This window comes from Zonotrichia leucophrys, chromosome 13 (genome assembly GCF_028769735.1).
Source record: "Zonotrichia leucophrys gambelii isolate GWCS_2022_RI chromosome 13, RI_Zleu_2.0, whole genome shotgun sequence".
In the NCBI taxonomy this organism is placed as follows: Eukaryota; Metazoa; Chordata; class Aves; order Passeriformes; family Passerellidae; genus Zonotrichia; species Zonotrichia leucophrys.
Genome location: NC_088183.1, coordinates 9,338,600 through 9,363,210, shown reverse-complemented (window position 1 = coordinate 9,363,210; position 24,611 = coordinate 9,338,600). Strand labels below are relative to the sequence as shown.

Below are 24,611 nucleotides of genomic sequence, written 5' to 3'. Positions count from 1 at the left end.
GGATGGAAACACGATAACTTGAAAGCTGTAATTTCACACATGATCACCATAACATTATAAAATATTACCACATGCAACAAAAGTAAAAATCTCTAGGAAACTCAGTGGATAAACTGAGATTCTACAACACAGTTTATTCTTTGATTTGAAATTGCACTTGGATTTTGTATTTTAAGAGCTAAGGAAAGACACAGTTAGAAAATTAGGTAAAAGCGTAGACTCTCTAAAAGAATTTTGATAATTTTTTGACAGCAACTAATTTTTGAGCCAGCAGAGTTTGCCTATGAGAACAGCACTACAACCCACGAGTTCCCAAGGGCAGCTGGTGCAGAGGTTTCGGCAGCCCTGGCTCACAAAGCCCAGCTGTCAGAGCACATCCTCGCTGCAGGGCTGCCGAACATTCACTGACAGGGAACAAAACCCTTAAAAGCAGTAACTTCTGAAGACATAACAACACTTCAAACAAGCATTGCCCGGTCGATACAAGGCGGCAGACGGCCCAGGGATGCTGCAGGGCACCCGTGGGTTACGGGGTTCCTTAACGCCCCTCACCAACACAGACCCCCGGAGGCAGCGCTGCTCGGGACCTGCGAGCACCGTGACAGCCCCAGGACCGGCCGGTGCCGCCAGCGGCCCGAGCAGCCCAGGGCAGTGCCGGGGGCAAGAAAGGAGGGGACAGAAGGAATAGGAGGGGAGCGGCCGGCCCCGGGCCCCGCGCAGGCCGCAGCTCGTCGGGGCGCGCTGGGACCCCCAGGCAGGCCCAGCCGCGGCCCGGAGGCCGCTCCCGGCAGGACACGGGAACGGCCCAGCGTCCTGCTAGGGAGAACAGACCCCTTACCGCCCGCCCCGCTCACCCGGTACCGCCGAGCCTAAGGTGCTCCGGGACTCGGGTAGCACCGACACCGACACCGACACTCACCCTGGCTGCGCCCGCTCCGCCCCCCGCCGCTCCTTCCGGCACCGGCACCCGCGGCGCACACACTCGGCTGGGCTCGTCTGCGTTCGGATGGACTCGGCTCTGTCCGGATGGGCGGGCGTGGTCTCTACGGGGTTGCCTTCGGCTGGGTTCGGCTAGGCTCGCCCCGGTTCGGTGTGACTCGGCCGTGTTCGGCTGGGTTCGGTTCGGTGTGACTCGGCTCCGCGGCTCCGCCCCTCCGCGTGCCCGCCCAGCCCCGCCTCCGGCCCCGCCCCTTTCAGCCGCAGCGCCTCTCCCGGAAGTGCCACGTGTCCGCAGTGCGGCTGCGCGCGCCGCCCGGCAGTTCCGGTGGGTCCGTCCCCCCCGCCCGGCCCGGCGCCGCCACACGGGCGGCACCGAGCGCAGCCGGCCGAGCCATGGCCCAGCCCGCCGGGGCCCCCGCCGGCCAGCAGCCCTACAGCAACGGTGAGTGCGGGGCGGGCTCGCGGGGCTCGGCGCGGGATAGGGCCTGGCGGGCACGGCTCCCGCCGCGGGGCTCTTCCCCCGGGCCCAGGCCGCCCTTCGCCCCGGGGCAGCGGAGGCCGGGGCCGGTGCCCGTGGGCAGAGCGCGGGGAGGGGGTTCTGGGGACGGGTGCTGGCTCACACCCGGCTGAGCTCGGCGGGGCAGCCCGGACGCCCGCTGCCGGGCTAAACGGGGCGGAGAGCAGGAACGGAGCGGCGGCGGAGCCGGCACTGCCGGGACCCCGGGGCGGCCGGGCCGGTGGGAGCGGGGCCGAGGTGACCCTGCCCCCGGTGTCACTGAGGAAAGCACAGAGCCACTCATCAGGCAAAATAAAGCTTCATTGTGATGTATTTTAATGGCAGAAGTATCCCAGAGTCCATCTGTGTGTCGGTATGAACGGCAGCGTCTCTCACAGAGCCCCTGTCCGTGCTGCACGGGCTGGCCCGGGCCGGCCCTCAGCCCCGGTGGGTCCCTGTCGGTGACACGGGTGACACAGCCGAGGTTTGACCCTTTGGAACGGGGCTGTACATGTGGCACTGTGGTTATCGCTGAGCTCAGCCCGCGGCGCTGCGGGGCTTTCTTATCTTGTCATTCCCGTAAAGCCGACATTATCTGCTTCTGTGTGCTGCCAGCTGCGAAAGTCTTCATTACTTTCTTCCCCTCAAAATGCGTTTCTTTACAACGAGATGCTGAAGGTGAAACTGAGCTTACTAGCCGGTGTTTTAATATAGGAATAAAAAATGCAGGGCCAGCCTCGTCTCTGTGTCTGTTTTCGTGGCATGTGTGCAAATCTGTGCTGATGGAAGTGTCTCCTGATTTCACATACACATCCTCTGCACTTGCTGCCTTAATTATACACTTGTGTGTTTCAGTAGCTGTGCTGCATCATAAGCAGTTCAGTTATAATGAGATCTTTTGATTTTTCTTCCCCCTCCTCCTGCACAGTGTGTTTATTGCTTTTCTTCAAAGTCATCAGCAAAACGACAATTTGCAATTAACTGTGTAGCTGCTTCTAGGGTCAAGGGAGTGGGAAGAGAATGAATATAATGTGGAGAGAGAGGCTCTGTCCTGGAGAGGCTGTACAAAGGGAATGTTAGCTAATGGAGTAACTGAGTGGGATGATTTACCGACTGGCATGGCTTTATGTTTGCTCATTTCCCTAGTGTCAGATTAAGCACATAATGGAAGTTATGGAGAGGCAGCCGAGAAAGAGGAATTTCAGGCTGTTCAGCTGTCAGGTGTATGAAAAATAAAGAACTGAAATGTAGAGTTATGCAAATTAAACAGTAGTTACGGTGTGTTAGAGATAAGGCTTGGGTTGCTGGCCTTTGAAATAAATCAAATTGTTCAAGCATGGACTGCTCATAGCATTGTTTAAAATGTGTGTTGAGAGGATGCTGTGATCCTTGCCCTTTATACTGACACCAGAGCTTTATAAAACAGTTTTGGGGGTACTGAGTGCTGTGGTGGTGCTTACAGGGGTCTGTGAGGAAAGCAGACTGTCAGCAGGATGATAAATTGTTCTCCAGCTGTCAGCCCTGCCTTGCAACTTGTTGCTTGCTGAAATGTTTGCAGGTAACTCCCTGAGCTTGCATGGCCACCAAGGCAGTAAATTGTCACAGCAGCACCGTGTGCTGCCCGGGAAATTGTTTAGCACAGAGCTTTGGGTTGCTTAGCAACAACCTTCCTCTCCTTCATCTCTGTTTGTCTTTTAATAGGACCAGTATTCTGTACTCATTTAATTGCAGGTGTCCAATTTGCTTTCCAGTTGATAGATCTGAAGTGCAAGCAAGAAGGAGAAACAATTCTTTTAGAATGTTTTGCTCTTCTCATGTGGTACCTTAGCATGGTGCTTTGATGTCATGAGGTGCTTTAGGAGCTGTTGGGTTTGGAATCCAGTGGGTCAGACTCAGGTGAAGTGGACACTGGTGGTGACTGATTCCACAGCATCTGTTGGGATGTAACTTATCAGAGTGTTTATCTTAGCATCTCCCTGGAGCTTGGAGAATTTGTGGCTGGCAAAAGTGATGTGCTGAGTGACTGGCTTGGAGTAGGGGACAGTGAAATTCTGTGTGGCAGAAAACACAACTTGGATCCTGCCTGTCCACATTAGTACTTTGAGCATTTCATAAAACCATCAAGCGACCTTCATACATATTCTGGTGCTATTCCTGATCTCTCAGAAACATTAAATGGCCTTGTGTTGTTGCAGAGGAGACTTTTGATGTTAAATAGGTGGCCTTTCTTCTATCACTAACTCATTTCTGTGGTCTCCAAGTGTTGGCTGTTTTGCTGCTGTACAGATGAAATAGCTCTTCAGTCCACACAGAATTCCTTGTTTGTTTCTGGCTGCACAGAAAACAGCACCATTTGGGGAAAGCTGGACAGCCTAGATACTCCTTGATGGGTCTCAGTGAAGAAGTCAGGTCAAGATGGGGATCTGGCTGCAACCCAGCAACAAGTCCTGAAAAGTTTTTGTGCACTATGAAACTCTTTGTAAAGGGATTTTGTCCCTTAGTGCTATTTCTATAGCTTTTTTTGGCAGCTTAGTGCAGACTTGTCTTGGAAACATAAACTATTACATGAGGATGTCAAGACTTTTCATTGTGCTTCTGACTTTAAAAATAAAATTGAAGTTGGAACATTTATATTTTTGCATAAAATGCCATAGAAAATATCAAGTAGGTCAGTTTTGATATCACCTCACTTCCACTGTTTTCTCCTCAAGCAGAGAAAACAGTGCATAAGAGAGCAATCCAAATACTCTGATTTCTGCCTGGGATAGAGTCATGCCCTAAGGTGAAAAATCAAATTAATAAATCAATTTGTATTTGTTCTGTATTTTTCCTACAGTTTATACTGATGTTATATCAGTGTTTGTGTGGATGCAGTTAGAAGGTTTGATAAGAATTCATCATTTTTAAAGTTATCAAGTGTAATTGCCAATAGGGTTTGTAAATCAATTCTTGGAAAGCCATCTGATAGACTGCAGGGTAGTTTTTGAAGGTTACTCATAACTGTAAGCATTTTCATCTTGGTGAGCTTTTTCTTTAAACAGCCTTGATTTTAGAGAATTATTAACTGCAAATATCTATGAGCAGCATTGTAGGGACAGTAGGGTATAACTGGATTTCCTAACTGAATGATAAATTACAGGTTGAAATTAATGGTTGGAGAATAATATGGTGTGTAGAAAGAAGAGGCAGTGAGGATGAGATCACTGGCACCGTAGCAGTTCTATGGACCTGTGCAATATTCAGTGAACCAGAGCCTAAGGTTTTCTAGAATGTTTAATGCAGTGTTTGTCCTAACTAAGAATTTCAATGTATTCTGCATTTAGCTTAATTTATTGTCAGAAATGTGTGAGTTACTTTAACTTGGAAATGTGAACTTGCTCACCTTTCAGAATGTAACCATTACATTCTAATAACCAGCTATCTTTTTTTTAATGTGTAACTGTGTGTGTGGAATGTCTCCAGTATGTGAGCTGTGTTTTTAGGGGATGAGAGCCACAATGTGACTGGCTGAACCGAGTGACACAACACTGGAAAGTGTTGTGGTAGTTGTGAAGGAGTCACAGCTGGCTGTGGCCTGCAGCATCTCATGTGTTCTGCTCAGAAGGATTTCACTTGAAAATTGATAGTCTCTCTTCAGCATGTCCATTTTGTGGCAATGATATGAACAATCTGTAGTAGTGCCTTTCTTGATGGAGCTCTTATTGCAGTGGAAATCCCATGGGATTCTGTCAGCCTGTTCCTCTGTAAAGCAGAAATCTGATGTGTTGTTTACTCTTTGGAGAGTTATTAACCTTTTTTTTTTTTTCATTTTTTTTCTTCAAGTGAGTAAAACTTACTTCATGTATACCAACCAACATATGCATAAAGAGCATCATCAACCTGTCAAGTATTTTTTTTCCTGACTGATGAATTATTTTATGATAAACTTACCCTTCCTTCTGTGTTGGTGACCAGCTGGCCACTCACATGAGCCCTATGTGTACTGATAGTTCTCATACTAAAATTAACTGCAGAAACTTTCATGGATTGACTCAGTCACTTGAGAAGCAGCGTGGTGACCTATGCTGGCACTTGGCTGCCAGTGTCACTGTGGTAAGCTGACGTGTGCCTGCTGTCAGCCATGGTGTGAAATGGAGCTCTTACGTAATGGATCTTCCACTTTCGCTCTGCTGCTGTGTGCTGCTGCCTGTGCTGTGGGACTCTGCTCCTCTGTGGGCAGCTTGCCTTTGGGGGTTTCTGGGGACTGGATGGGATCCTGTCTGAGTTTCAGTCTTGATGGTACTGGAATGCTTAGTGGTTTCAAGGTTCTGTAAAGCAAAACAAAGATGTAACTGTCAATAGCAAAATACTGCTCAATTCATGTTCCTTGCAGTAGTACTTCTGTCACACCTAATGGTTTAAATTAAAAATGGCTTGGAGACTAATAAAATCCTAAGGAAAGACATTCACAAGAACATCTTTTATTTTCAGATGTGATATACAGCACTGACTTTCTAAAGAGTGTAGTTTTTTTTCATTCCAGGCCCTGTTCAGAATCAGCTGATGCATTCCCCAGAAGGCCAGGGATACAGCCCTGCAGTTCCAGGATCCTACTCCCATCAGCTGCCAGCAAAGGTTCCTCCACATCAGTCTTCTGGACAGTACAGCTACAGTGGCTCTCAGAATGTTTCTCAATTAAACAACTTCCAAGGACCTGGCCAGACTCTCAATAGACCACCAGTGGCAGCTTTCTCTGGGTCACCAGTACAACAGCCAGGTCCTGTTCCACAAGTGCTGCCACCTGCATTACAGAACTCAGCTGCTGTATCATGTGCTGGGAGCTTTCCTCCTGGAGCCAGCCCAGCGGTGCTTTCAAACTGGCAGTTCAGCCAGAGCCCTGGGAGCCAGCTCCCTGGGGCTCAAACAAGCCATTTGGCTCCTGTGCCTGGGGCAGGGGCTCAGCCTCCATCATCATTGCCAGGGAGTACAAACCCTGCAGGGAGTTATCAATATGCTGCTTCTCCAGGGGCTCCTCCACTGCAGAACAGCTACATGAAGCCAGGTAATCAGAACTTTGTGATATTCTACCAATGAATGGTTTTCAATGAACTTTTAACATAATGAGTATACAACTGACTCTGCAGTAACATTTTGCTTGTGGAAGATTGTTAAAGCAGATACACTCATCAGAAATACCTGGGTGCTTTCTTTGGGTTAGGAATGAAAGTGCTGTGCCCAGGGTGGGTGGTAACTCCTGAATGGTGTCCCATTGTTTTGGGATGCTGTGTGTGGGTGATGCTGTTTGTGTGATCTACACCATTTCCTGGGGTAACCCATGAAGCATTAGTATGTTCCAGTCCAGCACTTCACCATTGAAACGAGCTCTGTTCAGTGAGCCTGGTCAGTAACCACTTGATTCAGGTAATTTTCTGAAGAGCCTGTCAGGTTGATGCAAATAACTGGAGCACAGCCTGGAAACTGAAAAGCATTCTGTGCTGTAGAAATAGAGGTCAGTTCAGTGGAAAGCTTCCTTCCCCCAAACTTGTAATTTTCACATTTAATGATAATTGTCAATCTTCAGAAAGTCCTCTAAAAGTAGGAGACTTTGCTCCTACTGCTTTACTGCTGGTATATGCAATGGTAGAAGCTTTTCTAATACAAAATAGCTCTATTGTGCAACTTGTGATTGTTATGGAAACACAGCTAATACTCAAGTTTCTCTTTGCCAAACTGTTGTATGTTGGTTTTTTCTCACTAAGCATGCAAACAGGACTTATGTACAGAAATATTTTCATGTAAAAGCAAATAATTTTTCTTGTTAAGCACTTTTAGCCTCATTAGAGATTTTTATTGATAGTAGTTTTTTTTGTTATATGCCTGCCTAATTTTCTTATGCTGTTCAAAATGTCTTAAGCTTGCAGAATTTATTAAACTGTTTCTGGCACTTAATTGGAGTAAGCAGTTAGTAGTTTGGAATAAGTGAGGAAAATGCAGAGAAATTTTGGAAAGTGGCATATGAAATGAGAGGAAGTGTGTGGAATAAGTAATTTTTATATGCATTCAATCCTCCTGAGCCATTTCCCTGGTATATTTTTTGTGTAACAATGATCACTTTAATTAAACTTTTTTGGTGATCATTCCAGACTTAGTTATAGAGTTGGGATATTTTTTTGTACATCTTGAAGTTCTTGCCAACAATAGCAACAAAAAACTGAAAGAGATCAGTAATTGCAGGAACCTGGAATGAGAAATGAACATGAAGCTGAGACCTTCTACCCACATGTTAGGATTTATATCTCATGCCATTCATCCTCTGAGTAACAAGAACATTTAAAATTCATTCTGTGCATTTTTGTAACAAAACTTTTGTGATTTTTTTCCAGCTGAGTTAAACTCCTCCTAAAAGTTAATCTCTTTATAGGATCTGCACCCCCACCAGTGACTCAGCCTTTAACTCCCCTCCACCCTCCAAGGCCACCTTTAGGACCTCCACCTGTTGGTGGTCCCCCTAGGCCACCAGCAGCAGTAGCAGGACCACCTGGTGCACAGTCCATGCTACAGTCAGCTGTAAACCAAGAAGGTAAGAAACAATTTGCTCTTTATGTTGAATTCAAACACTGCAACTTGCTGTAATATGCAACCTTTAAAGGCAAGCACGTTGTTCTATGAGAAACTCAAATTGTAAAATTGATACTGATACAGCTAATAATTCAATCTGAAAAGAGTAGGTAAGGACCTGGAAAGAAGAAAAATTCTTGTAAGCAGACATTATAAAATTTAAGAAATTACCAGTTGAAAATAGATTTCCAAGTGCTGTTTTACATGGGCATGTCTGCTGTAGTTGGCATTGCTTTTTTCCTTTTGTGTGTTGTAAAGTGATAGAGATCTCATTTCTCTGTGTCCCTACTGCTGTCAGGGCAGAAGTCCATGTATGACTCCCTGTGTACAAGGAGAGAGAAAATGTGGACCTTGCAATTCCTTGCTATCAGTGTGGCTGTACCTTATTCTCTGTGTAAAATCACTGAAATACACATCTTGCATTTGTTAGCTTGCTGAAGGAAGCTCCTAGAGGCTGTGAAGTGGCAGCTGTTGAGGACAGACACCTGACTTAGTGTCTCCTGTGGGCCCTGCACAAATCTGCCATTGTTTAGGAACTCCCAGGGCTCTGTATCAGACAGACTCCAGTTGTTTGGCATTTAGTGCCCATGCTGGATGGGGCCATGTGTGAGCTGGCAGCTTTATTTTTACAAACACAGTTCTGTCAAAGCTGTTGGTTCCTTGCATGTTCAGATTGACAGTTTCTCGTGTGTGGTAGCTCTGTGAGCACAAGAATACTATATTCAGATTTAACTTTGTTTGGAATGTATTAAATGCATTAGAAACAGCTTTTGCTTAGAAAATATTTTCTTCATCGTGAAAAGAAACATTTCCAGAGCCCTGGAGAGATAAAAATGTTTAGTCTATGAAGCAGTTGGATTGCTGCTAGGAAGATTCAGTGTGTAATGTAAGTTCCTTTTTTTGGGTCATCTTTAGAGATTTTAATAAAAAATGGTAATAAAAATAGAGTACCTACTTGTCCTTAGCAATATATAGTTGTGTTAGTATATTTAGACATAGTTGGCTTACCAAAAACTGTCCTTTGGGAGCACTCTCTGAGTTTCAAGGTTTTTCCTATCTTTGATAGAAATTCTATCTTGGCTGATGTGTGACTGTGTCAGAGCTGTTGCTGTTTGCTGAGCAGTAGTGAACTAAATGTGTAAGCGTAGGGAATTTGGTGTTTCTGTGAATTATCAGGGGAAAAAAATCTTCAGGGTTAAGCTGAAGGTTACTAAGGAACCCTAAGCTACAGGTTACTTGGAAAGCTACAGCTATCCTGAAGAGACTTCCTCTGCTGAGGAGGGAGCATCCCCTGACCTTTTGCTGCATGTTGGCTTGGAAGCTATGGCAAATCCCTAATTGGAAGGAGTCATAAAAGATTTTTCAACCAGAAGTGTAAGGACTTTCGTTTTCCTTAAAAAAAAAAAAAAAGATTGTGATGTTTTATAAATGTCCTTTGTTGAGGTCACAGCTGCAAGGGATGTGTGTATGAGAAAGAGGACAAAGTATATTTAATTCATTTTCTTCCTGGGTCAAAACTAAAGTAGATTCAAACTATGCTTATCTTAATATTCATCCAGCAAGTAGGATATTTTTTGCAGTTACCTCATTAAAACTTCTTCAGAACTTGTGCAAATTTTTCCTGTGGTTGTTTTTCTCTAAAGGTGATGCCAGATCTGCTGCCAGTGATGGGTCTGTAGTGCAAAACAGCTATGATGCAATTGAAGGTGGTGGCCTCATGGGTAAGGCTTTGGGGTACAACTGGTTGTTACTATTATGGAACTTTTAAGAGTCTGGGAAAGATAGAAGTTTAATCATTTGTGTACAAACATATGTACTTGGTTCAATGCCTGTCTTGAAGCTAAATGTGAAATTTGAAGCATTGACAATTAGCGTGTGTTAGCCTGTGATATGTAAAGTAGGTGAGAGCCCTTTGCAAAGTTGACAGCAGCTGCATTTTTCAGACTTAGCAACTAAACAGGCAGCTCTCCTGTTGTACTAATGCCTCAAGTAAAATACAGTTCTTCAGCAATTAAGTGTCTGTCTACTCTGCTTCCAGCAACTCCACACCATTCTCCTGCAGCCCCAAATCTGAAGATGAATAGAAGTGTTGGGTATTCTTACCCTGCCTTACCTCCAGGCTACCAACATGCTTCTCCACCTGGAGCCCCAGGAATGAATGCAGCTGCTTTGCAATATCCAGATGGATCAAAACATTTCCAGCAGGTAAAGGTTGTCTGGTTTCTGTCTCAGCACTACCTCTGGTGGGATGTGTGGGTAAAGAAAAGTGATGGTTGGTAGGTGCTGTGTGTCCCTAGGATGCTGTTTCTTTTGTTCCCTGTTTGGGCACCAATTGTTCAAGAGGACAGACATAGCCAGAATTAATGCTTTTGCCTGTGCCTTGGTACCACTGTGGAAAAGCTGTGTGCCAGCTCTTTGTGAAGTGTTCCACCCTCAGATCTGTTCAGGATGTTTCTTTTGAAACTTTCAGCTGCTTTTGGCATGTTTCTCTTCAGTGGCTTTGTTATTGTTAGCTGAAGTGTTTGGTTTTTCTTTTCCTGAACTTTCCAAGTGAACTTACCAACACTTTCACCAGCTGAGCCTCTGTATTTCAAGAGTTTTATAGGCAATTTATGCTTTTTTCCTCTGTTATGTTACATACATAAGTGATGTTCATGTGACAACCAGCATTTCTAAATACATTGAGACAATGGCAGTTAGTACATGAGCAAAACAAACTGGAAGGGATATAGATGTGGTTTTAAACAGATTATGGATTTCATCCAAGTACTTGGTGCTAATCTGTGAAATTTGATTTGTCTCTAGCCTGTCCTGGGCACTAATCACTTAACTGCATCAATGGCTGGCCTGAGTCTACAGCAGGAAGGGTTAAGACCTGTGAATCTTCTTCAAGAAAGAAATATTCTTCCTACCACCCTTTTGAAGGCTCCTGTCCCCAACTTGCATGAAGACATCCAGAAGCTCAACTGCAATCCTGAGTAAGATTATGCATTTGCTATAATACATCAAAATAGATAGAAATTTAAATTCCTGCTTATAAACATAATTTCACAAAATATTTTCTTAATTTTATGAGTAGAAAATATTGAGAATAGGCTTCACTGTTACAATAAAGGCAATAAGTGGGTTTAACTTTGAAGGGGGAAAAATCATCTTTGTAGAAAGTATGAGGAAAAATTAGTTAACAAGCTCTAGATAGGTACAATATAAAAGTTTTATGCCTGGCAGTGAGTATGAATGAGAAGATATAAAATTACAGTTAATTCAGTCAGGTGAGGTACATCAAAAAGATTGTGCCTGAAGAAACATGGGTGACCTCTGTATTGAAAAGTAACCATTTAAAACAATGGAGTAAATGAAATTTCAAACAAGAGACTGGCAGTTGGTTAACCAGTTATTCTCTCTGATGAGACCAACCAAACTGTGAATGGCCAGGGACTTCTGCTTTGCAAATGTTTTTATGGTAGATAAAGGAAATAACAGCGCCTTTGTGATGTTGTTCATGCAAACAAGCTGGACTTGATTTGCAAATCTGCCACATAGATCTGCACCTTGTAGAAGCTGCTGAGTGCTCAACACTCAGAAAATGATTGTGGGATTGTTTATAGTTACTATGTTTTAAAAACCACCTTTTAAACATTGCTGGTTCTGATTTATTCCAAAATAACATTTAGTATATAAAGATTTGGTGCAACTTTGAATATTGTTAGGCTTAGCTTTGACTTGGGTGACTAAAATGACACTGAGTTCTGTGTAAAGATCATTTGTATGAAACAAGAACTCAAAGTATGTACTGTGGGTCAAGCTCAGAAACAAAATGATTTGACAGAGATAGAGATCTTTCATCTGGAAACAGAAATTCACCATTAGCAGCTCTAGAAAAATATACTGTACTACTGAAATCATAATTTATTTGAAAGCCTCTGAAAATAACCCTTTGTCATCCATGTAGGTTGTTCCGCTGTACCCTGACTAACATTCCTCAAACTCAGGCCTTATTGAATAAAGCCAAACTTCCTTTGGGGCTCCTGCTTCATCCTTTCAAAGACTTATCGGTATGAGAAATGTTCAAAACTTTACTGCTGAAATATCAACTATGCCTTTACCAGAGTCCAGACAATGGACAATGAATTATAAAACAAGGACAGGTATCTTGGCCTTGAAGAATTACCATAGTAACTGACATTTCCTTATTCCATACAGATTGCTATTATTTTTCCCTACCGTATTTAAGCCTTCAGGTCTCACTTCTTAATAAAAAAGAAAGCCTCCCAAACCTCAGAAAACCAAAAGCTTAAAGGCAGCACAGAATTTGGACTGTGATAGAAGACAACTTAATTCCAGGTTGTCATGTATCAGTTGTAGTTATTAATTTCAGACCTAGTGCTAATTCTAAACTCAAGGCTTGACAAAGTTGAAGGGATTTGGATGTCATGAAATAACCAGAAGACTTTGAATTTAGCAGTGTCTTTCTTAAACATTGGGTTTTTTCTAACTTTAATTGATTTTTCAAAGATGCTTTTGATCTGTATTGGGTGAGGACTTGATCTTAAACCATCAGGGTAAAATTCAAGAATTTGAGGCTTGGAAAGGGAATCCACACAGTCAAATATGTTAGAGCTCAGTTCCTACCTGTTTTATTAAGGAATTGCAGTGGTGCTGTGAGGATGCAGAAATACTCCTTCTTTCAACAAGGATTCTTTGCCTCACTAGGCAGCTCAGTGTGGGTGATGTTACCACAGATGAGCAGCTGCAGGGTGAGGATGCTGTAAAACAGGAAACTTTTCTTTTCCAGCAATTGCCAGTGGTCACTTCCAGTATTATTGTGAGATGCCGTTCCTGCCGGACGTACATCAACCCCTTTGTCAGCTTCCTGGACCAGAGGAGGTGGAAATGCAATTTGTGCTATAGAGTCAATGATGGTAAGTTTTAGATGTGCTTGAAAGGGCTGCAATTAACCTTTCCCAATTAACCTTGCAGCACCTTAAGTGGTGCAATTAACCTTGGCCTTTGAGACTGGCCACAGCAGTAGGGGGATTGTTGTCAGTCTTGCTGGGAGTCATGAGAAATGTTTCCCAGTGCCAGTGGTGTCCCTAAAGAACCATGATGAGCCTAAGTAGTCCCTCACAGTACCTTGCACAAGTGTAAAAACTCCACTGCCTGGTGTAGTTCTCCATTGTTGCCCAACAGCCACAAAAGAGTTGATATATTTGTTTTAAAATGCAGCACAGCCAATACTAGTGTGAAATACTAATATATAAACTTATCTACATAGTTCCTGAAGAATTCCTATATAATCCTGTGACAAGAGTTTATGGAGAACCTCATAAAAGACCTGAAGTCCAGAATGCTACTATTGAGTTTATGGCTCCATCTGAATACATGGTAAGGCTTTATTTACTTTTACTTCTTCTCTCCATTTGTTTTATTTTCAGAGGGATGTCAGAGAAAGCTTTGTTTGAGAGGATGCTTTCCAGTTCAGTAGCTGTTGCCTTAAGGAGTGTATCTGAGAACTCATGGGGAAGATCTCAGAGAGTTCACTTTTAAACATTTATGATGTCAAAGTTACTCTGTATTTGGAATATGTAGGCATTCTGTGTCTGGAATATGTCAGTATTCTGTATTTGCAATATGTAGTATCTTTGGAAGAAAACTAGAATTTTGGTATTACCAAATAAGAGGCAAATGCATCCAGAAATTTTAGCTATCATCTGTGTGCTGTTTTAGCAGTTTAAACTTGGAATAAAATGAATAAGCCCAATGTAACAAATGCTGTTTGAGAATTAAAGGTGATCTTTTCTTTGCTCAGCTGCGCCCACCCCAGCCCCCCGTGTACCTCTTTGTGTTTGATGTGTCCCACAATGCAGTCGAGACAGGATACTTGAACACAGTCTGCCAGACCCTCTTAGACAATCTGGACTCGTAAGTACTTTTGCTTAAAATCTCTAATTTTCATTCATCTTAAGAAACTTGTGGTAGACACCAACATGCCAGTCCTTTCTGTGTGGAAGACAATTTTCTAGTGTGGGCAAACAATGGCCAGTGTTGTGTTAAAATGTGCCATAAAGCTGTAGTCTTTTTCCCATCACAGCTACACCAGTATAAAAGATAATTTTGAGGCTTGATTTTCAGTCTGACTCTTTCCTATGTGCTTCATAAATCCCCAAAAGAATGTAAGCATCATGTTTATCTTTTGAACTGTATTTTTTAAAAGCTCAAATTTAGATAAGTATTTGCTGAAAAGAGTCGTACATCTAATAATCTTCTCATAAAATGCATGCTGTTTGAACTTATATAAACACTAATTGGGATTTTGCAGTTTATTTATTCTTTTTCCTCCACTTCTGATTGCCCTCTGAAAAGGTTTTCACCTGCCTGCTAGGTGACTCTACCATGAGCTCCTTTTTTGTTGTGGTTTTTGTTCTTTCCAAAATGACTTAGTGAAGCTCTTGCTGTCTAGCTGTTAAACTAACTGCTTGGTAACAACCACTGAGAGATGCAGTGGATGTTAAAAAAAAAAAAGAAAAGCCTGCAGAAATGAAATTTCATCTTGTTGAACACCATATGTCTCATTTTCAGGCTTCCTGGGAACACTAGAACAAAAATAGGCTTCATAACATTTGACAGCACAATCCATTTCTACAGTCTTCAGGAAGGTCTCTCTCAGCCTCAGATGCTTATAGTTTCAGATATTGAAGGTATGCAAAAATAGTTTTTGTGATCAGTACCTATTAGTGACTTCTGGTTATGACAGCCTTTAAAAATAAATATCTGGTGGGAGTTTCTGGATCACACCATTAGTCTCTCTAGTAATGCCTTTGGAAGTACCATATGTGTGAGTTTGTTTATGAAGACATCTCCCTCATGTCTGAGCAATGCTGTGGCTGCTCATGACTTCAAACATGAAGACAGCTTTCCTACCTTCTAGTTTAATTTGTACAAATCTCCAGATTCCTCTTGAAATCCCAAACACTGATGCTAGATACCTTTCTCTATAGATTTTCTTGTGGCTAGTGCTTAGTGCTTCTGCCTTTTGTTTCAAATCACCTTTCACTGGATATTATTGGGCAGGGTAGAATGAACATTGGAAATATTTGCTATGTGATTTTATTTAACAGTTTTGATTATCCTTCAGCCCTGTTGATTGCTGCTCCAGCATGGGATTCTAGCCACAGGAATGCTTATGAGAAAAAATCCACAAAATTATGTTTACATGTGCTAATACACTGAAACTGTGTATTTTTTTCCTATAAGCATGATGGTTGGCAAATAAAGTCAGGGAAAGCTTGGTGTGTTTTTAAAAGATAACTCTCTTTTTTTCCCTTTCAGATGTATTTATACCAATGCCAGAAAACTTATTAGTAAATTTGAATGAAAATAAAGAGGTAAGAAGCAAGGACTTTCTTACATAACTAGTGACATTTACATAACTGGGGATATGTTTGGCAATTTTTTGATTAATTAATGCTCATTAACACCAGCTGTTCAAATGCCAGGTTTGAGGCAAAAAAAAGAGGTCTTTTATCTATGTCACTGTAAGTGCTTTCAAACCTGGAACAAGACAGTGCTTCAATTTTTCTAGAACTTTCTCTATACTATTTTAATATTAGAAGTGTTAATACTTGGTTGTGTTTAAGTATTTGTACAAGATATATATATATATATCGACCCAACAGCCAATATTTGGCTATAAAATAGAAAACCTTGAAGACTCATAGGCCTAATACAGTTTTCTCACTTGCAGCTAATTCAAGATCTGCTGAAGACATTGCCACAGATGTTTACCAAGTCCCTGGAAACTCAGAGTGCTCTGGGGCCTGCATTACAGGCTGCCTTTAAGCTGATGTCCCCCACTGGAGGTAGAATCACTGTCTTCCAGACACAGCTCCCATCTCTGGGAATGGGAGCACTGAAGTCACGAGAGGAGCCAAACCAAAGAGCAACAGCAAAGGTTAGGAAAGCAGAAAGCTTGGGAGTATTAACAACTCTGTTCTGTGCATTTAGGTGGTTCTGGGATTTCCTCTTCTGGGTTAATTTTGTGCTTGTCTTGCTCCTTTTAAAGTAGCAGAAAAAACCAAAAGAAAACCCAAGCAATATAAACGCAAATTACCTGATTTTTTAAAATAAAATATTTTTAATCAATGATGGAGAATTGATTGTGTCCCTGAAAGCAGGCAATAAATGTATTAATCAATTTGAATTTCCTTTGTATTTTGTAATACTCCACTGTGTGAACAGGATATACATCTGACACCATCGACTGATTTCTACAAGAAGTTGGCCTTGGACTGCTCAGGACAACAGGTTGCAGTGGATTTATTTCTTCTTAGTGGGCAATATTCTGACTTGGCTTCTCTAGGTAAGTCATATAAAGCTCTTTTGGGATGTATAACTCTTGTATTTTGAGCAAATGCATAGAATCTGCATTAATATTTAGTAGATGTACCTGATTTGAATTAATCTAGTGTGTCAAGATACAAACTTGTCCTTGCTGCGCAGTGACAGTGAATAGAATGTCATCTTTAAGTCCTGATTTAAACTACTTATTTTCTTGTGCTCCCTTAGTGACTCAGGACCCTTGTGCTACTGATACAAGTAGTGGAAATAGTTTCTTCCTTTTTTATGCCTTTTTAACCATCAGTGTCATTGCCTTTAGAACAAGTTTTATTAGCATTTTAATTAATTTTTTCTATTTAACCAAACTTTCAAATGACAGCAATTTCAGGTCAATGGAAAATTATTTCACACCTGAAATTTATCACATATTAGAATATATAGTTGTAGCTACATCTGTCTCTGTAGGCAGGTCTGTAACTGTGCATTTGAGTGATTTGCAGGTGTGAACAATTTAATACTTTAAAGACTGCAGCAGCAGCTGTTTGCACTCTCCAATGTATACTGGTTTTGTTTCAGGTTGTATATCGAGGTATTCTGCAGGTAGTGTCTACTACTACCAATCTTACCATCATAAACACAACCCTGTCCAGGTGGAGAAATTGCAAAAGGAACTGAAGCGATATTTAACTAGGAAAATTGGGTTTGAGGCTGTCATGAGGATAAGATGCACCAAAGGTCTGAATTCACTTTCTTAGATTTTTGTGGGGTGGAGAAGAGGGAAGTGGGGGTTTGCTGCTCTTTGGGAATGTTTTCTTTGGTATTCTAGCTATTTTGTAACCTCAAATGATTGAAAGGCAAAGATTAGAAAAGCAAAATTCAGTACCAGAGATAAGACAATTTTTTTTAATACTGTATTTGCAGTGTCTTTTCTGGCATCCAAGTTCCAGTTTATAATGGTCAAAACTGGAAATTTTCCTGAACGATTTCAACAAGGGACTGTTTTTATAATCTAGATACTTTCTACTACTCTGCAGTGATTTCCCTTGCTAATTCCCACTTTCTGCTAGGCTTTGTGGATTCTTTGGATGAGTTGTTAGTTTGTAGCATTTACCTTTTCTGAAGATAATATATTTCATTGAGAGGGAGCATTCCAGTACAGTCATTGATGTAGAGCTCTGTATATGGTGCCTGTACTTCACAGCTATAAATCCAAACTGATTCATTATCATCTTGTAGGTCTTTCCATTCATACTTTCCACGGGAACTTCTTTGTGCGATCTACAGACTTGTTGTCATTGCCCAATGTAAACCCAGATGCAGGATACGCTGTGCAGATGTCAGTGGAAGAGAGTCTTACTGACATGCAAGTGGTTTCTTTTCAGTCAGCTCTCCTGTACACCTCCAGCAAAGGTAAGGTTAGACTGAGCCAACAGTGGCATTTGTAGTGTTGCTTCATAAAACAAGTGTGGGGGTTACAGTTGTCTTTCCTTGCAGGTGAAAGGCGAATTCGTGTGCACACGATGTGCTTGCCTGTTGTCACAACCCTGAGTGAAGTGTACCTGGGGGCAGATGTGCAGGCCATCACAGGGCTCTTAGCCAATATGGGTGAGTGTGCTAAGAGCTTGTTTGGATATGTGTGGATTGTATCCTTAAAGGTCTGAGCAATAATCCTCTGGATTAGAAGAAAAGATTCTCCCTCATCCTAAGAGAGTTTTGGTTTTAATGCTTGGCTTAGGTGAAGGATCAGTAGAGCTGTGTGTAATCGCCTGGGCTTAGGCTTAGTCTGGTGCATCATCATGGCCCCTCAGCTTTTTTCTGAAGCACTTCCCCTAGAATGTAGTAACAGCTTAAGCTGTACTGACATATATGATAAAGTGAGAGGAGTTAATGTATGTGATTGCATCCTGCCAAGGGAGGAGCCCTCTGATCTGAGCCTTGCCCTGTTTCAGCTGTGGACCGCTCCGTCTCCGCCACGCTGAGCGACGCGCGCGATGCCCTGGTCAATGCCGTCATTGATTCCTTGGCCGCTTATCGCTCCTCCGTGCTGAGCATCCAGCAGCCCGGCCTCACAGCCCCCTTCTCTCTGCGCCTCTTCCCTCTCTACATACTGGCACTCTTGAAACAGGTAAGAGGGCAAAGGAAGCCAGGCAAGAGCATGATTGTTTGGCAGGTCAGCCTGAAGTAAAAGGACAATTCAAAGGCACTGACTAGTGAAGAGAATGTGTCAGGGTACTGATAGTGTTTTCTCAGGAATCTCAATTTTGTGTGTCTCTGGAAATGTACATCCACACAGCAGCTCAGTGTGTATTAGAAGAGAGCTGGGTGCAGCAGAGAGGGAGTTGGCTGACTGTTCTTGCAACAGGTTTAAAGCATTTCACAGTATTTGCTCAGTGTAAGTATTTTTTAATTCAATTTCCCTGAACTGATACTAGAAGTCCTTTAAGTGTTGGACAGACTGGTTTCTTGGTTCAAAAAGAAGTTTTGGATTCATACGTCTTGGTTAGGAATTAACCAGCATGTTCATATTGAGCTTTTTCATGTGAAAGGCTTGATGAGCATTTGATCCAGTCAGGTGGGAGGAGTGAGCTCTACTTTGATTTATAACTTTTTCTTTGGTCCCAACAAGCCAGGACTATCTCTTTCTTGTTAATACAGACCTAAGATTCTGTACATTGAAGCCAGTTGTAAACTGCTCAAGTATTTATGCTTTTAAATTTCATCAAGTAGCATTTTTGAGGTGTGTGTTAGTATTTCAGGGTGCTTTCATCTCAGCTGTAAGAGAGGACTGATGGTGCCAGGTCGAGGTTACTTCTAAAATCCAGAAACAGGAGAGAGACCTGCATGATTTCTATGTGAAACACTGAAGAGAACTATGGAGAAGTAAAATATAATGAAAAAAGACTTAGGATACGTCTTTAAAACTTAAGTTAGAAATAAACAGTAGGCAATGTGTTTTATCTGCAACTTACCCTGCTTTGCTTTAATGGTTAAACTAAAGGCCTGATTGTTTGCAGAAAGCATTTCAAACTGGGACAAACACACGTTTGGATGAGCGCATCTTTACCATGTGTCAGGTGAAGAACCAGCCCCTTGTTTACCTCATGCTCATGACACATCCCAGTCTGTACAGAGTCGATACTCTCACAGATGAGGTGAGTCTTGCCCTTGCTACATAATCTGATCCCAAAGATCTGTGTGATGTGCAAGTAAATGTGTTAGAAATCTCCCAAGTTTCCCATATTAAAGCTGCACAGCTAAAATGTAATGTTTCATATTCTCCCACTTGTTGCATTTATGTATTTGTTATTTGGAAGTGGATTGATGAATTCTGGAGAGAAGCTGTGCTTTGCTATGGATGGGGAAAGTTTTTTCCTAACTTATTTCACCTTTGCCTTGTGTCATTATCTTGTGCTATAAAATCACATATACATAAAGACATCATTATGTGGGTTTTGTCCCTTTGTAGCTTCCTTTATTTTAAAATATCAAGCAGTTTTGAGAACAGGGAATGTTTATGTAAAACCCTGAACAATTTTAGGAATCACATCTTTGGTACATAGCAAATCAGATATTCCAGTTCCAGAACTAATTAACTAAGATACATTTGATGACATTCACCCTCTTGAAATAAAACATTAAGATTTATTAGTAAATTACTAATTAATGAAGGAAATCATAATTTTAAGTATAGCATGAGCTGAACTGAGAAAAATGGTCCAGCTCCAGTATTCAGTGTAATAGATCCCCCTCTTATTTAGCATTCTGTTCTTGTTTTTTGCATCAAGATGTGAACCACTGTTTTTCATCCTTTTAGGGAGCTCTTAACATAAATGACAGAACTATACCTCAGCCACCCCTTCTCCAGCTGTCAGTGGAGAAGTTGAGTAGGGATGGTGCTTATCTTATGGATGCTGGCTCTGTAAGTTGTGTGTGGGGGGGGATTAAAAAAAATATCCAAGTTTACTTGGTGTGTTCTTTCTGAGAACCCAAAATATGCTCGGGGCTGCTGAGGTGTGTTTTGGGTTGGATTAATGTTGTTATTGATGGTGTCTTTCAGGTGATGTTTATGTGGATTGGGAAGAACTGTGGGCAGGGTTTTATCAGCCAAGTCCTTGGAGTTCCAAATTATGGCTCAATACCACAGAATATGGTACGTGCTTGCTCTGCACATCAGGCATACATCCAGTGCTGCCAGAATATCATTTGCATGAGAATGAAAATACACTACTCATATTAGCCCTCTAGTGGTATAGATCCAGATCCAAGGAAAGAAATAATTGCTGTTACCTCTTGGAGTTTGTTCTCATGAAGACACAGTAGGAAGAGGCTGACAGTGATTGAGTTTCTCAGACCTGTGGGAGCAGACTAAGAACACTTGCAAACAGTGAGCACAGTGGGTTAGTGGGAAATCCTTTCGTTTCTGCAACAGAACAGGAATCAATCACAGCTCACTCATCACCATTCTGACAGCTAATTGCTCACAGGAGTTTAGTGCTCTTGACTATTTCAAAGAAGACAAGACTGAAAGTATACATCACAAAATGTATCTGTCTGGGTTTTGTTTATACCTAATGAGTTGGGCTAGTTGAAGTGTTCCTTTTACTGTTTTTCTGAAAAGTTTGTATTAATGAAACCCTTTGGCTTTTAGACACATCTCCCAGAACTTGAAACGGCAGAATCCATCAGAACACGAACTTTCATTTCTTGGCTGAGAGAACAGAGACCTTTCTTTCCTATACTATATATAATAAAGTAAGTGGTTTTTAACAGTCTTTTTTGCTTCTTCAGCAACCTGTTTACCATACATACTTGGATATCATATACTGAACTTTCTTAATGGAATTCCTAACAATAGTGTGTGCTGTGCCTGACAGATTTGACGACAGATATGACTTATGAGTTGTCTCCAATTAGAATTTCAAAAGACTACCTAAGGATTCCTCTATGACATTTAGTCTTTTTTAATGTCAGATAAATGAAGTAAATGCTGGTAAGAGCACTTATTAGGATTAATCACTACTAAAGGCTATTTGAGATCCTATTTTCATATATTCTTAAGCTTTTGAAATGACTGGTCACTTGACCTGTAACTTTACTCATGCACAGTAGCCCATGGCAAATGTTAATTCCACTCAAACACTTATATTTTTTTTTTTTAAGGGATGAGAGTCCATTGAAATCAAGTTTTCTGCAAAATATGATTGAAGACAGAACAGAATCAGCCTTATCATACTATGAATTCCTCCTTCATATACAGCAGCAAGTGAATAAATGAAACACTAGCCTTTGGCTTACTTCTTTAAGGAAAGATTTTGCAGTAAAGAATGATTGTGCTTGTAATATCTTCATTAAATCTGTGGCCTGAGGCAGTTGATGAGAAGTTCTCACTGTGATTTCAACGAACTAAAGCAAATAAAGGACCACATCTGAGAATCAAATGTGCAACTACATAATATTGTACCTTAAAAATCAAACTGTTGGAACTGGTTGAGCACCTTTAATTTGCTGCAAATCGTGTTTTTACTGTAAGTAGTTGCAGCATGAAGTACATTTACAAAGGCAATACTGAAAAGGTGAAATACATTTTGTAAAATAAAGAGTTCTTTGTTGTTCAAAATGTATATTTCTGTAACTTTTTTTTGTTTGTTTTGTTTTTGTTTTTCTTCTTTTTTTTGTTGCTGCTAGATATAAAACCTCACAATACTGATCATGATTTGCAGGGAAATTCTTTCTAAGTGCATCCAGTGATTACAGACAGAGCATCTCAATGTTCAACTTAATGCTTAAAGTAGCAGTGAAAGAAGTGTTCATTGTGAAATGAACAAATGCTTGTGAAGTGTAGAACCCAGTGCTTGGATTGGATTATGGCTAATAGGACTAAAGGTAAGCTTAACCTGGATAAGGTGGCTGAATTTGTTGAAGCTTTTAATAAGTCAGTATTCTAATTTTAAAAACAGTGGGGAAGAGTGGGCCCTACATGAGACAGATTTTAAAAAGTTATTGGCTGAGTTGGCAGCAAAAGTAGACTTAGGTAGATTGTCAGCTTTGCTTTTCTTCACTAAAAGGAATAGTTTTAATTTCTATTTATGAATGGTGTGGGAGGGGAAGAGCAAGGAAGATTATCTCAGATGTTGTTTGGTTTATGTTCAGTAGACTTTTGGCTCTTGTTTACTTTAAGTGAATGCTGGGCCCCTCAGATCTGGTGTGTTTCTGAAGCAAGTTTGTTGGCAGCACTTCAGACCAAATGTTGGTCTGCAACACTGAATATTCTGACATTAAAATTGGAAATTATTATATTGAATTTGAAGATTTGTATATGGTTGCAGACATGCCAGAAGTTTGTCAAAAAAAGGGTTTTTTGCTGCAGCTGTGTAATGAGCCCAGGTCCAAGGCCAGTGTGCACCAAACAAAAGCTTTAAATATGCTCTGAGATCCTGCCAGAGCTACAGATCGAAACTGACACCGGACTTGAAGTAAGAACTTCTATACAAAAAAAAAATTAAATAATTTTATAGAGGTGTATTGATAATTCTTCTGTTTTCAAGATCAAGCTATCATTGATAGCTACCAATTTAAAAAGTATTTAAGTTACTGTATTCCAATGCCCATGGAAGTATTGCAGATGGAAAAATCTTAGTTTGCTTTTTTATTTAATAGTGGTAAACTTAAAGGTGTTTCAAACTTTCTGGGGCAGGTGACTTGAAGAGGTAAAACACTTGTGAGTGGTCAAATGTACTGTGCTTTGGATGTTTGGAGATACAGATGTCAGTAGGGTCAACCTTTGGGTAGACATTTGCTCCCATTTCAGGCTGTGGCTGCTTGTGATTGTCAGGATTTTCCTCACTTCAGGGGAGAAGTTCCTTGGGAGAAATTGTTCTTGAGCACAAGAAGCTAAAGTTCAGAACAATGGCTAAAACAGCATGAAAAGGTTATTGTAGAACCAATTTAAGCTTCTCTGTCTGCTGCCTCAGTAGCAAACAGGAATATATTTACTTGAACTGCTTTTCAGAGAATTGCACAGTTTCTAGTCATAGTGAAGAGGTGTCTTTTAAGTTTTAACAGTCTGATTTTTATTTGCTTTCCCCAGGGAGGGGGAAAGGGGTCTCTTCATTTAAATCATAAATGGAACCTCTGCACTTGCATAGGTTCTGCCCCAAACCTTGTGGTTTGGGTATGTTATCACTCAGATGTTGAATTAAAAACCATCCTTGCATCAAACAGCCCACCCAAAGTCTATTTCTTACTGTGACTGTATTTTGCTACTATATCCCTTTTTTAAAGAACCATAAATACTGGAGATGGCCTCGTTGCTTTATGTCCACCAGACCAATGGCTGAAGATGTCAGTCCTTGTGACAGTTAACAGGTTTGAAGTTGAGTCCCTAAGTTTTACAGAGCAAAACATGGTAAATGAGTCAGATGAACCCTCTGGGAGTTCTCTTCACTTGGGAGGAAATTCTCTATTGAACTTTGTTTATTCCCTTGCAGTGGGGAAGGCCTGCTGGTTCACTGGTACTGCTGTAATGGCAGTCCAGGGAACATGAACACACACACTACCTGTGATTGCTTTTTTACATACAGTTGAAAAAGGAGGACACTGAAGATGGACTGCTAAAGTAGGCAAGAGTGGTTCTGGTACTTAGATCTCAGCACCACAACTCCACCACTGTAAATGTGTGGTAAAGGTGTGTCTCTCTTTGTAGTCAAACACTTTTTTTAAAACTGTTTCTTATTTTGACACATTAGTGTTCAGCCAACATTGTTACCATTCATTTTACTTTGCTTTCATTATTGTTTTTAAATTAATATATTTGAGTCTAAGTCCACATAGGCTATGTTGCAATAACTAGAATGATTCAGTTTTATTTAGAATTAATTTCTTAACAATTTAATCAAAGATGCAGAACGGTTTTTAAGTTAAGGGACCATTAAATGTGATTTTTAAGGTTCTGTTTACTATTATGGATGTAATCCTTATAGTAAATTTAATTTTGTAAAGTAGTGTATAATATTGTAATATTAAATCTTTGTTCTCTGAACTCAAAGATTTGATCTTCAGTATGAAGTTATAAATCTTCCCCCTTCTGAATTTGAGACAGGATTTACTTGTCCTCCTTTTTACAGTTTGTAATTTTCACTGTTTTATTCCTGTAAAAAGTCATTTATAACACATGCAAATGCTTATTTTATCTGTGCTAATTTATCAGATTTGGCTACTCAATAAAATTAATTGAAAGAACTCA

At 41.1% G+C, this 24,611-nt stretch overlaps 2 protein-coding genes across 3 annotated transcripts in view; one reads left to right on the top strand and one right to left on the bottom strand.

The window, feature by feature from the left end:
• Positions 1-1,168, bottom strand: part of SAR1B (secretion associated Ras related GTPase 1B) — a 14,755-nt gene extending 13,587 nt beyond the window's left edge. The window contains exon 1 of one of the 2 annotated variants that reach the window (XM_064724565.1): positions 920-1,168. The gene's annotated coding sequence lies outside the window, so the exon portion shown is untranslated. Of the gene's footprint in view, positions 1-854 lie in introns of both variants that reach the window. The other variant, XM_064724566.1, reaches the window with a different exon arrangement.
• SEC24A (SEC24 homolog A, COPII coat complex component) lies at positions 1,132-24,611 on the top strand. Its single transcript, XM_064724564.1, has 23 exons — positions 1,132-1,381; positions 5,958-6,476; positions 7,836-7,994; positions 9,676-9,753; positions 10,071-10,237; positions 10,838-11,010; positions 11,985-12,087; positions 12,828-12,954; positions 13,308-13,417; positions 13,842-13,954; positions 14,612-14,730; positions 15,362-15,417; positions 15,777-15,983; positions 16,271-16,391; positions 16,946-17,104; positions 17,606-17,779; positions 17,864-17,974; positions 18,319-18,494; positions 19,384-19,521; positions 20,184-20,288; positions 20,427-20,519; positions 21,018-21,121; positions 21,530-24,611. Exons 1-23 carry the CDS (start codon positions 1,333-1,335, stop codon positions 21,642-21,644), a joined length of 3,276 nt encoding a protein of 1,091 aa, XP_064580634.1. The 5' UTR covers positions 1,132-1,332; the 3' UTR covers positions 21,645-24,611.

Bases quoted from the DNA above. Each gene is read 5' to 3' on its own strand.
- SEC24A (XM_064724564.1), top strand. From the start codon at position 1,333: ATGGCCCAGCCCGCCGGGGCCCCCGCCGGCCAGCAGCCCTACAGCAAC. The intron at 1,382-5,957 runs GTGAGTGCGGGG...TTTTCATTCCAG, and splicing joins CCAGCAGCCCTACAGCAACG to GCCCTGTTCAGAATCAGCTG. The intron at 15,984-16,270 runs GTTAGGAAAGCA...CTGTGTGAACAG, and splicing joins ACCAAAGAGCAACAGCAAAG to GATATACATCTGACACCATC.